We start from the raw sequence: 14024 nt of genomic DNA on the forward strand, positions 1-14024 counted from the left end.
TATAGATGAACCTTAATCTGAATTAAACTATATTTTTTATCATAGGAATGACATCAGAGTTATTGATGGATTGCGGAGCTCTGGTCAGGGACCGGTCAGCCCAGAGCAGGCTATGCAGATCTGTAGTCAGGTAGATAGTATGTGTTATAGCCTACTAGCTTGGGAACACAGCTTTGCCTGGATACTTAACATTCTCTGTAACAGTCAACTCATTATTCAGAGTCTTTTAACTAAGAACATTCCCGTGGTTCTATCGAGTTCCTCAAACAAAATCTGAGGCAAATTGGTCTTTTCACCCCCCGAACAAAGACTTAAGCTTTAGCTTTAACTAAACGCGGTTTTATTTTTAATTGATCTGATTTTTTTACGATTCACTTAGAGTCTTTTGTATTTCGTATAAACTGGTTTTAATCTATCAAAAAAGTTTGAAATTAGGGAAAAAAAACTTGCAATTTAAGGACCAAATATTTTAGTTTATTCCCACACTCTCTCAAACAACTTTTCCCCTGGAAAATTTTACTATATTGTTTGACTTCTGTCACTTGTTCAGGTTGGGATTGGTATCTATATTGATACTAGTGCTGGGGAGGGTCTCAAGGAGGTCGTAGAGGCCTTTGACATGGCCGCAGTACTCACCCTGGAGCACAGAGAGCTCAGGTAGGACAATATGTTGGGACATGTTGGAGTCTTGACTTTTGAACATGTAGCCTTGAATATGTAGTCTTGAACATGTAGTCTTGGACACGTAGTCTTGAACATGTAGTCTTGAATATATAGTCTTGAACATGTAGTCTTGAACATAAGGTTTTGAACATGTAGTCTTGGACAAAGACGTTTTGTAGTCTTCGAAAATTACATGTCTTGAACAATGACATGTTGTAGTCTTGGACAATGGACATGTTGTAGTCTTGGACAAAGACATGTTGTAATCTTGGACAATGGACATGTTGTAGTCTTGGACAATGGACATGTACTAGTCTTGAGCAATGACATTTTGTAGTCTTGAACATGATGGTGTGAAATTTTTGAGGCATGCTTTTTGGCATTTTGAAAAAATGCGTTTTTAGTATTTTTATTTTTTATTTTTATATTTCTAGGATGGGACAAGATGACCGGATAATAGTACGACCTGGGAGTTCGGCCAGTGACCGACTTCCGCTTGGAACTGGTCGAATCCAACGCCCTTCCGGCAGCCGGCCGGGCAGTACTACGGGCCGACCAGGATCGGCGGCCAGCTGTGGCGCTGCAAGCAGCGCAAGCCATGGGTAAAATATAAAATTGACAACTGTGTTTCTATACATGTGAGGGTTCATGCAGTTTGTGAGCAATCTTAATGAAATTTTACAAATAGGCAGAATTTGTGAAAAAATGGATCTTAATCCGGATCTACGTCAGGAACATTTCTTGAGATTTCATGATTTTTGGAACAGATGAAAATTTTCCCATAAATTTTATGCAAACACTCCATGAACCATTTAAAAGAAATAATCGCTCATCAGTTAACACTGGAAATTTGTGTTTTGAGAGTAATAAGTGTTTGCAGGTTTTGGTTGGTATTGTGCCCCTTGGATCGGATCTGTGGATCCGGATCCGGGAAGCCAGAATGTTGCAAATCCCAAGCATTGTGTTTAAGTGATTAAGATTAGTTATTTGTTCTGTTTTAGATCTCGAGTTCTGATTCCTGGAAATTCTCGTGAATTTCATGGTTCATTTTCTAATCTTCCAGGTAAGGGACCTTTCATGTTTTAGATTAGATTAGACTAGACTAGATTAGACTAGACTAGACTAGACTAGACTAGACTAGACTAGGCTGGACTAGACTAGACTAGGCTGGACTAGGCTAGACTAGACTAGACTAGACTAGACTAGACTAGACTAGACTAGACTAGACTAGACTAGACTAGACTAGACTAGACTAGAATCCAATGGAAACACAAATATTTCTGAGAACTATTTTTGTATCAACCGCTGGAATTACAAATAATACTCTTACCCAATCATACGCTAAAAATACAAGTGATTTTTGTCTTAAACCGCTGCAAACACACATTTTATTAGCAAACAAATAATTTATAAATGTAAAAAACTCAGCGGTTGATAAAAAAATCTTCCGTTAGTGTGAAGCCACCGCGATTGAAGGCTAAAGTATTCACCAAAAAAGTACAATTTCAGCGGAAAATCCAATTTTTAATAAGAGTAGAAAAAATTCGCATTTCTTTTTCTAAACTTTGTCGTGGCGGAGTTTTATTCTCTCTAAATTTATATAATTTGTTTATTCTTATAATTTGTTTCAGTTGGTTCGTTAACCTTGGATCCACTACCTCCCTTAGATCTTATTCATAAATCAGGTCAATATACCAGGATAATCCAGGACAAACCAGGACAAACCAGGACATACCAGGTCAAACCAGGACAAACCAGGACAAACCAGGTCAAACCTGGACAAACCAAGTCAAGCCAGGTCAATATACCAGGATAAATGAGGACAAATCAGGTAAATATACCAGGATAAACCAGGACAAACAAGGACAAACCAGGTCAATATACCAGGATAAACCAGGAAAAACCAGGTCAATATACTAGGATAAACCAGGACAAACCAGGTCAATATAATCTAACAGTCGTCTTCCAATTTTACAGTTATATGGTCCCACTGTATCTCACATTAATAAAAACAAATTAATGAATGTATCTGCATGAGGCATTTTCATTTCAAATTGTGTATTTTTTTATCTCTGTTTTTCCTCAATGTTATATTCTTTGGAGAAAAGCGGGTAATAAATAGCTTAGACTCTTTGCAGTTCAGAATAAGAAATTAAAAATGAATTGATATTAAAATTTATGTCGTCTTCCAATAGAAACACAAATATTTCTGAAAACTATTATTGTTTCAACCGCTGGAATTACAAATAATACTCTTTCTCCTTCATACGCTAAAAATACAAGTGATTTTATTACTGTCGTATTCCTTTAACTTTTTTGTTTTTAACCGCTGCAAACACACATTTTTTTTAGCAAACAAATGATTTAAAATGTAAAAAGCCAGCGGAGATTTGTTATTTATATAATTTGTTTATTCTAATAATTTCTTGCAGTTGGTTCGTTAACCTTGGATCCCCTACTTCCCTTAGATCTTATTCACAAATCAGGTCAATATTCCAGGATAAACCAGGTCAATATACTAGGATAAACCAGGACAAACCAGGTCAATATAACAGGATAAACCAGGTCAATATACCAGGACAAACCAGGACAAACCAGGTCAATGTACTAGGATAAACCAGGGCAAACCAGGTCAATATACCAGGATAAACCAGGACAAACCAGGACCAACATGATCAACATGACCTACATGATCAACATGATCAACATGATTTTCATGACCAATAGGACCAAAGGGAAAATAGAACAAACAGAATAGTTTATTTATTCAAAAGCCTTGGTCCAACAACTAAAATTAATTGATTTGATTGATAAAATGATAAAAAAAATTATTTTTAAGATTTGATTGATAAATTGGTTAATTGATTGAATGATAGATTAATTGATTGATTGATTGATTGATTGATTGATTGATTGATGGTTTTAGGTCCTATGCACAAACAGAGCAGATCCCTTGACTCTCCAGCAGGTAGAATTGGATTTGTATGGGTGTTTTTTCCTAAATTAGGAGCAATTGTTTTCCTAAATTAGGGGCAATTGTTTTCCTAAATTAGGGCAATTGTTTTCCTAAATTAGGGGCAATTGTTTTCCTAAATTAGGGCCATTTGTCTTCCTAAATTAGGGTCAATTGTTTTCCTAAATCGGGGCAATTGTTTTTCTAAATTGGGGTATTTGTTTTCCTAAATTAGGGGCATTTGTTTTCCTAAATTAAGGACAATTGTTTTCCTAAATAAGGGGCAATTGTTTTGCCTAAATAAGAGGCAATTGTTTTCCTAAATTAGGGGCAATTGTTTTCCTAAATTAGGGGNAGGGTGTCCTAGGTGTGGGGACCGTGTGGGGATTGGGGAAAAATGTGGATAAATAAAACTTTAACTTTCAAGCTAGTTGTTTTATGTTAACCCTACTTTTGATAATTCATACTTTTCTGGAATTAATTTTTAGTCTTTATACACTAAATCCTGAAATTATGGTTAACATCTAGCTGGATGTTAAATATTCATGAAAAATATTTTTATTTTTTGAAAACTCATTTCCCCCACCCATCTTTGAAAATAATGTTTCCCCTCATACGTTGTTTTGGTTTAGGGTTCAGATTGTTATTCGCTAATTTTGGGGAAAAAATTTGTAAGTGCACAGTATCAAATAAGATAAAAATAAATTGCCTTCTGATGTTTTTGCCTTTTTGGGCCGATGCAAAATTAATTCCCCCTGAAAAATATACCCCATTGAGGTTTCTTATTTTTAATGCCACTATACACTACGAGTGGAATTAAAGAGTACGTTTGAGTGAAATGTTTCCAAGGATGTATTTGTTCTTTTTTGAACCACGTTACGTTTACCCTTTAAGAAAGCAAAAATCAAATACTTTTGAATTTTGGATCATAATCATAATGTTTTTTAAGCTTAAACCCCCCTCCCCCATTTTCCTTTCTACGATTGTGACATTTTTGTATGTTTTTATTGTTTAAGGAGAAACAATTCATGAAGAGGAAATGATGGATTCTCCCGGAGCACATTTGACGCGTTCTGTTCACAAACACGCAACCTCCCCGGTCCATTCTCCTCTGGGTCATGCGCAGTTCAGGTACAACTGTACAACTGTACAGCTTTACATCTGAACAACGGTACACTAAACAACTGCACAACTTAACACCTGCATTGTGTCAATCCTTACCAGCTTAACAGCTGTACAACTTTACAGTGTACAACTGTACAACTTTACAGTGTACAACTGTACAACTTTACAGTGTACAACTGTACAACTTTACAGTGTACAACTGTACAACTGTACAACTTTACAGTGTACAACTTTACAACTGTACAGCTTTAAAATTGTACAACTTAACACCTGCATTGCGTCAATCCTTAACAGCTTAACAACTGTACAACTGTGCAAGACGTCAAATTATGCATATAAATATAATAAATAAATATAATATAATAGAAATATAAATTATTATTAAAATAAATAAATATAATACCGCATAACTACGTAGATTGTGTGGCATTTTGCTTTTAACATTATATCAAAACAACAAGTAGCGTGGGATATTTTAAATGATCATTAACGGCCATTAACGGCTAGTCCAGCTAAAATTGATACCAGTATATTCTTACTAGAAGTTGAATTGCTCCCCCTCCCTGTCATTATTGTCCTTGTCCAAAATTTCCTTCCTGTAGGCGTAGGATAAATATTTTTTCAACTTTTTATCGCAAACTAGCTATTTTGCCACTAAATACTTTTTTCCCCTTCTTATTGTTTTTTTTTCTTACTTTTTTCTTGAACTTTCTTCCCTGGGCTGAATTCTTTAATAATAATAATACCCCTCTGAGAGGGGGGATGTAAGACTATACTCCCTATATTGATACTTGATGCTGGATGATTAATTGATTTATGATCAGATTCTAATAAGTTGAGATGTATTTATCTATAAATCTATTATGAGTTCCTGCTCTTCCCACCAACCTTTATTGAACTATACCTAAATGAAACACAAAAACCCTTTCACCATTTCACCTGTTTCTTGTCTATATTTTTAATTTTTATTATCTTTCTAATTTTGTATTTAGATCTCTCTCCCCCTCTTCTCTTCCCTCCTCTCCTTTGAAGGCACCTCTTCGTCCCTCTCTCACCAACCAATCATCAAACCTATCGGAGAAGGTCCCTCAGAACCTAGGGTCCCTGGAGAAGAGTAGTTTAGGATCTCGAGCTCCTTGTGTCCCCCTTAGATCTACACAAAGTCAACAGTTTTCCACAATACAAGAGCCTTTACACTCAAGGTAACAGAGGTTTTAGAAAAAGTTTTTTAGTTTAAAAGTTTGCCGCCAAATGGATTTATCTGATCATATGTTTTTATAACTATTCTTTACAGATCCTTTTCCCAGCCTGTCTCCTCACTACAGCAGGCGATAAACTTCACTAACAGGTTGGAACAGCTGGCCATGGAGGAGGACAATCCCGGCAGCACTCCCCCCGCTATAACCGCAAAATCCGCCGAGCTGGGTTTTTGGCGGGAAAATACTAATTCTAAAAATCAAATTTCCCGCCAAATTTCTAGTGTTTCCCAGCAGTTTGGTGAGCTAGCACAGACCAACTCTTCTGATCTTGACCTTAGAAACAAACCTCCGGAGCGTAACTCGCAAAAGATGACCTTTCGAGCGAGTTTACCGGTGGGTCGACCTCCTCTACCTGTTCCTCCACTTCCTAAATCTCCTTCTGATCTCAACCAAGGGAGGACGACCTCAACCTCCTCACCGATAACCCAGGAACCTTTACCCAGACGACTAGCTCATCTAGGTAAATATAGCATATTTTTCCCCTCTCCACCTCGGTTTTTTCAGTTTGTTTTTTAGGTTTTTTATTGAATGGGGGAAAAAAAATAAAAAGTATCAGAATGGAAAAAAAACTTGCCAGTTGAATCTTTGGAAATAATATTTTTAAAAATAAATTTGTAAATGTAAATTATCTTTTATTCAGGATTAGCTGAGGGTAAAAATTATGAAAGTTTGAAGTCTCACACAAGTACAATATCTCATGGAAGCACTGGGAGTAAACTATCAACCGCTAGCAGTTTATCAGGTATGTCGTCTTCAAGAAAATCAGCCATTTTTGAAAATTTTCAATTTTTCTTTTTATGAACAACATGTTTTAGGTCACGCTACGCAGTTCTACACGGGTCCTAGAGATTTTGATATACCAGGTGGGGGACTTCTTTACAATTGTTTTTTTTTAATGAGTTGCTTTTTTTCTGTACAATTTTTCTTACATTTACGATAAGTTTTGAATTGATTTAATTCTGATTATTGAGAAATAGGAACACCGTACAATTCAAATTAACCAAAACATAAAGATGTAAACGTACCGTAAATGTTCTTACATTCATATTTTAAAAATCTGTTTATCTTTCTATCTATTTATAAACTTATCAATTTCAATATTTCAATTTCAATATCTCCCTTTTTCTCTTTTTCTCTCTTTTTCTCTCTCACAATCTCACTCTCTATCGATATATCGACTAATCATTTATCTATCTATATATCCATCTATCTATCTACAGATACGGAGGATCCTGAGCTCTTAAAGAATCTTGATTTTGTATCCCCTAAGGCTGGAGTGTATAGACCAGTGAATCCAGGCAAAAGTAAGTTGTAAGATTTTACCACTAGATGTCGTTGAAAGCTGTTTATTAACTATGGTTATTGATAGTTATCAAATTTTAAAATGTGATAAAAAAGTTGATAAAGAGAACGAATTTACTAATTATGGAGGTATGAATTAATGGAAGTGACAAAATGAAAAACGTAAAAATTGATTATTAAAGCAAGAATTGATAATTATTTAATATGGAATAATCAATCGATTTGTTTAATTAGTTGTTGGTTCATTGTTTAATTGACTTGTTGGTTTTCTTGGCTTGGTTAATTGATTGATTGATGATAAATTGATAAATTGGTTGATGATTAATTAATTGATGATGGATTGATGATTGAATGGTTAATTAATATTTAATAATGATTGATTGATTAAAGTATAAATTGATTAATTGATTGACTGATTGATTGATTGATGGATGATTGAATGGTTAATTGATATTTAATAATAATTATTTGAATGATTGATGGATTGCTGGATTGATGAATTGATTTATGTATTGATTGATTGATTGATTGATTGACTGACTTATTGGTTTTCGAACTCATTGATTGCCATACTTAATTGATTGAATGATTGATGATTGATTTTTTTTTTTATTTCTGAGAGCTAATTCTCCAACTTTCATCTAGGAATGTTGAGAATATCTTGATTTCTTCATGTGTGGTCTGCTATAGATCAGATGTTTTTCTCAAATAAGCAGCTACTACATTCTCAATGATTCTTATCATACACTTGTTTAAATTGTAGGGTATTTTTTGCATGTTAACATCATGGGGTAAAGTATTCCATAGGTCAATAACTCTGTGAGAGAAAATATTCTTCCTAATCTCTAGTCTAGCAACAGGTTTAGCAAGATTAATACTATCTTGATTTAATCTTGTGACCGTCTCTCTTTCACCAACAAATTTAAACCAAGTATTCTTGTCAACATTGTCAAATCCATTGCAATCTTGAAAGCTTGAATCATTTCTGCTCATGTGTTTGTAGATTTAGCTTTTTAAGTTTTTCTTCATAGGATGATGATGACTGATGACTGATGATTGATGACTGATGATTGATGACTGATGACTGATGACTGATGACTGATGACTAATGACTAATGACTGATGACCGATGACCGATGACCGATGACCGATGACTGATGACTGATGACTGATGACTGATGACCGATGACCGATGACCGATGACTCATGACTCATGATATATTGATTGATGATTTATGATTGATGATTTTTGATTAATTGATTGATTGATTAATAAATTTTACGTTTTTTCAGGACTAATGGAGAACGTAATCAGCGTATCAAAGAGCTATCAACCTGTTTCTTCAGATAATTTATACTATAACTGATAACCGGGAGATCAGTGTTGCATCCTGAACTAATCTGAGCTGATTTACTATATGTGCAATTATCAGCCTGAATCAGCGGGATAAATACTTTTGCTGATTAATCAAAATTTTATCTGTTTTATTTCGCCTACTTTTGCTGATTTTTATTTAAGCTAATGAAATTAGAAAAAAATGATCTAATATTTAAGAGAAAAACATAACAAATATTTCTTTCGTTTTTATAAACTTAGATTCAGCAAAGAAAAGTAGAAAATTTAAAGGAATGTGTCTTTAGAGTTTACACAATTTCATCATTAAACATTATATGTACATCTTTGATTTTTATTTGTTGAATAGTCAGAGCTGGGAACTTTCGAATACCGACTGCTTAATCCGAATATCCAATGTTTAATTGTTGTTTAAACCACTCTTTTTTGGATATAGTACAGAAAAATTTAAAACCGGGTTTTTCAAAATTAGAGAGTCTGTATATTAACCTTAAATTAACTCTGATTGGTTGAATTTTATTCACTTTTCAAGTACAAGATTAGGTTAGTCTCGATATTAAGAAAAAGAGAGGATAAAGCATTGATCTCGATATCCACCATTCAAAAGTTCGCAGCTCTGATAATATAAATATAATATCTGTTAAAGACTGTTTTATGTAAATTTTTCAATAGTCTGTAATCTCCATGATAATCTTATTCAGATCTCTGGAGAAAAATTTAAAAATTAAAAATTAGTTTTTGTTTTTTCATTTTCTCCTAGTTGTTTAGCCAATTTTTTTCAAGCTGTTCAATAATTTTGATAAAACAAATTGTAATTAATGCTGTTTTATGTCTTTCTTGAGCTGGGGGTGGATAATTTTTCATTGTTTTTAACAAATCCAGTTGAATTTTGTCATTTTTTTTTAACCTAGATCGATTTTTGCTTAATTCATAGATTTTCTAGTTGTTTGTTTATGATCTAATTTCAACAAATAATAAAATTCTGAATCCCCTAAATTAATTTTGAATGTAATAAACCTGAAAATTGATTTTAAATCGATTTTGAATTTAGTTTAAAATCAGGAATTTTTTTCTTTTTTTCTCTTTTTGAAGTTGCTAGTACATTTGGCTTAAATCAATTTTGAAGTTCCAACTATTATTATCAACGCAATTTATACTCTTTTTTACTAAAGAAATGAAAGCTTATTCATCCCCTGATCCTTCAAATACTCGGGTTTATAATTTTGATAAAATATGTTTGAACATCATTTAATCCACTATTATATATTACTTTCCAATATTCTGTTTCCAGTCAATTAAAAAAAGTGAACTGTACTATAGTTGTACATTGTACACTGTACACTGTAAACTGTACACTGTACACCTAATTGGTATTGCGAAATTTGTGTAAAATCTATTAAAAATACCCTACAGTACAGTATAGATTGTTGATATATTGTCGATTATTTATCTTTTGTAGTTTAAAAAAAAATGATTGAAATATTTGAGAAGGAAACTTATTTCGAACTTTAACTTATACTTAATCCTACTCTTACTTTACATATTGCTAAGCCTGAGCTGAGAACTTTTGAATGGGATACCTTTAATCCCGACTGCTTAATCCGAATATCCAATGTGGACACTTTCGATTTCTTGCTTAATCCACTCTTCTTTGGACATAGTACAGAAAATTCAAAAACCGATTTTTCAAAATTAGAGAGTCTCTCCCGTTTCTGTATATTAATCTTAAATGGCTCGCCAAAATTCAAATTTCCCGGCTTCTGATTCGCGACTCTGGTTGGTTGTTTTTATACACTTTTTAGGATACAAATACAAGATTAGGTTAGTCTCGAGATTAAGAAAAAGAGAGGATCAAGCATTAATCTCGATATCCACCATTCTAAAGTCACCAGCTCTGACAGGCTAGATTTGGGGCTTAATTTACTTCAGTATTATTGCACAATGTACATGAGCAGTTGATTGAGCAACTCGTTCAGCAAATGCAGATTAAATATATGGTCAAAATTATGCAAATATATTTGCATTTGCTGTTTATATATATATTTAAAGTAAAATTGTAATCTAGATGAATTTTGGTAAAAATAATGGATTTTTGATGATGTTTTATGTTTTATTGTTGAGAATATTAATATTGAATATTTATTATGAATCCAAGTTAAAAATTTATTGTAAATATTTTAATCAGTCTAAAAGTTAAAAATCAAATTATCTAGTACTAGTCTTCAATTTTTTTAAAAGAAAAATTCATAATTCCAATTTTACTTTGTACACTGTACAGCAAACGTAAAAATCCACAAAATAATAATCCTAAAATATTGTCTTCATTCGGAGGTTATTAAATACCAATCTGCCCTTTTTGTCAAAATTTGTTGATGTTAAATTTTGACCACCCCCGCCCTTTCCATTAATTTACTTAATTAAACTGATGTTTGAGGTAATAAAAATATTTAAAATTAATAAGTGTAATTACTATTTTTCAAAGAAAATGGAAAAATGTGCTCGAGAAAAGCAGAAGAAATTAGCGGATTAACAAGTACCCAGATTAGCGGAATATTTTGACTCAAATAAACGGAAAGCCTTAACCCCCTGAAATCTGAAAACTATATTGTTACAAACGAAAATCGGAAGCACATAAACACAATTTTTATTCAGAGTTACAAATAGACTAATAGTTAAACAAATTTCAGCAAATAATTGATTTGGTTAAACTGTTATAAATAGTATGTAGTGAAGCGCTGTGATTAAGAGAATAAAACTGTGATATAATAAAACTGTGACGTTAGAGCAACTGTGATTCAAGCCGTGGCATTTAGAAACAATAGCATTAAAAATCAAAATGATGAAATATCTTAACAAAATGTCACCATTTCTACTGCATTTGATGGTTATATATTCAGGTAAAGAAAAAGAAAAATTGAAAAGTTATAAAAAATTCTAAATACAAGCGCGTTTCTGTTTTCATTTGTACTGTTTATACATTCATATATCGTCATAATTAATTTTTATGGCTAAACTTGTTTACTAGCACCTAAAATACTCAATACTTACTTGATACTTGAGAAGTAATTCTCCATCTCCCAAATAGCAATGTTGAGAATATCTTGATTTTTTCATGTGTGGTCTGCTATAGATCAGATGTACTAAGTCTTCAATTTTTCTCAAATAAGAAGCCACTCCATTCTCAATTGTTTAAAATGAATTGTATTTTTTCCATGTTTAACATCATGGGGTAAAATAACTTTGAACAAAACAAGAAAAGGATAAAATAGAGAAAGGATAGATTAATTATTGATCCGACATTGTTAACCATGGATAAAATAGCGAAAGGATAGATTAATTATTGACCCGGCATTGTTAACCATGGATAAAATAGAGAAAGGATAGAATAGTTATTGACCCGGCATTAGTAACCATGGATAAAATAGAGAAAGGATAGTTTAGTTATTGACCCGGCATGTTAACCATGGATAAAATAGAGAAAGGATAGTTTAGTTATTGACCCGGTATTAGTAACCATGGATAAAATAGAGAAAGGTTAGATTAATTATTGACCCGGCATTAGTAACCATGGATAAAATAGAGAAAGGATAGATTAATTATTGACCCGGTATTAGTAACCTTGGATTAAATAGAAAAAGGTTTATTATTGACCCGGCATTGGTAACCTTGGATAGAATAGAGAAAGGATGGATTAATTATTGACCCGGTATTAGTAACTATGGATAAAATAGAGAAAGGATAGATTAATTATTGACCCGGCATTAGTAACCTTGGATTAAATAGAAAAAGGTTTATTATTGACCCGGCATTGGTAACCTTGGATAAAATAGAGAAAGGATGGATTAATTATTGACCCGGCATTGGTAACTATGGATAAAATAGAGAAAGGTTAGATTAATTATTGACCTGGCATTAGTAACCTTGGATTAAATAGAAAAAGGTTTATTATTGACCCGGCATTGGTAACCTTGGATAAAATAGAGAAAGGATGGATTAATTATTGACCCGGCATTGGTAACCACGGATAAAATAGAGAAAGGATGGATTAATTATTGACCCGGCATTAGTAACTATGGATAAAACAGAGAAAGGATGGATTAATTATTGACCCGGCATTAGTAACCTTGGATAAAATAGAGAAAGGTTAGATTAATTATTGACCCGGCATTATTAACCTTGGATAAAATAGAGAAAGGTTAGATTAATTATTGACCCGGCATTGGTAACCATGGATAAAATAGAGAAAGGTTAGATTAAGTTAGATTATTATGACCCGGCATGTAAAATATGATTTAAAAAGGAAAATTATACTGAAGAGGAGTAAGGAAAATAAAGGAAAATTAAAAAATCTGAAAATCTAAAGTTTAGAATAAAAAGGCTAAAATTGTTTCAGTTTTTGATATTTACTTCAAGTCTCCGATTCTACAAATCAAGGAACCCAGTTCTCCACAGGTGAATCAATCAAACAATGAAACCATAATCAATCAATTAATTAAATATGCAATCAATTAATCAATCAAATATTCAACAATAAATAAATCTGTTTGTACATTTTTTTATTGTAGTTAAATTTTTCTTTGAATTTTTGTTGTTGTAGCACCAAGCGGCTGCGCGAAGACTTGTAGTATTTGTTGCTGATGGTTTACGTGCTCAGAGCTTTTACAAAGCGCGCGCAGCACCCTTTCTTCATCAGGTAAAACACAAACGCGCAGAAGAAGTTTTACTGGCACACTGAAATAAGCAAGGAATTGCGACAGAGACATCAAGACCAAAAAGTCTAACATTCAAAACCTTTCTCCCTTACTAACTTGTAAAAGATTATCATTAGCTATTACAACGGTACCCTTGAAAACCCTATTTGATTAATAATGTGAACAATAACGTCGTTTATCGAGCTTGAAAAGTGTTTAATTATGATAATTCCGACATTTTTTCCTGCAGTAGAAATGCGCAATTCACTTTTGTACAGAACGCACAATTTTAAATAATCAATAGATATCGAAAATACGCCAACAGACTCTTTAGACAAGATTGTTGTCGCTAAGAAACAAGATTCTGACGATGAACAGATAGACAAGGTATAACCCACGAATCAAAATCGATAATGCAGAAAACTCTTTATTTCCTAAAAAAATAATGAAATGAATAATGATAAATAATTATTACAGGGTTTACAAATTTATAATGAAAAGATTCTTACGATCTATTTTCCTATTCGTGGGACTATCTGTCGAAAAGTCCGAAGACGCTTTTTATACATTAAAACTTCTGAAAAGATTGACAATTAAATGTTGATGAAAGTCACTAATTCTTTAAATAGAAATGTTTTTGTTTAACTTTGAAATGGTTCACAATTGATAAACGTTTA

At 32.8% G+C, this 14024-nt stretch overlaps 2 protein-coding genes across 3 annotated transcripts; both read left to right on the plus strand.

Annotated features, from left to right (window-relative positions):
- Positions 1 to 45: 45 nt before the first annotated feature.
- Positions 46 to 7330, plus strand: LOC111714098 (uncharacterized; the record flags this gene model as incomplete). 2 transcript variants are annotated; one of them, XM_023489136.1, is given in 12 exon segments in its annotated part: positions 46 to 130; positions 551 to 657; positions 1098 to 1265; positions 1665 to 1726; positions 2295 to 2348; positions 3590 to 3631; positions 4633 to 4747; positions 5734 to 5943; positions 6036 to 6460; positions 6641 to 6742; positions 6816 to 6863; positions 7221 to 7330. In XM_023489136.1, coding segments are annotated over 12 exon segments (1513 nt in total), but the record flags the coding sequence as incomplete, so codon positions are not given.
- Positions 7331 to 10879: 3549 nt separating this feature from the next.
- LOC111714099 (GPI ethanolamine phosphate transferase 1) lies at positions 10880 to 13753 on the plus strand. The gene is made up of 4 exons (XM_023489138.1): positions 10880 to 11553; positions 13050 to 13108; positions 13254 to 13349; positions 13682 to 13753. Exons 1-4 carry the CDS (start codon positions 11493 to 11495, stop codon positions 13727 to 13729), a joined length of 264 nt encoding a protein of 87 aa, XP_023344906.1. The 5' UTR covers positions 10880 to 11492; the 3' UTR covers positions 13730 to 13753.
- Positions 13754 to 14024: the final 271 nt, after the last annotated feature.

The sequence above is a fragment of the Eurytemora carolleeae genome, unplaced genomic scaffold (genome assembly GCF_000591075.1).
Source record: "Eurytemora carolleeae unplaced genomic scaffold, Eaff_2.0 scaffold1437, whole genome shotgun sequence".
Classification (NCBI taxonomy): domain Eukaryota; kingdom Metazoa; phylum Arthropoda; class Copepoda; order Calanoida; family Temoridae; genus Eurytemora; species Eurytemora carolleeae.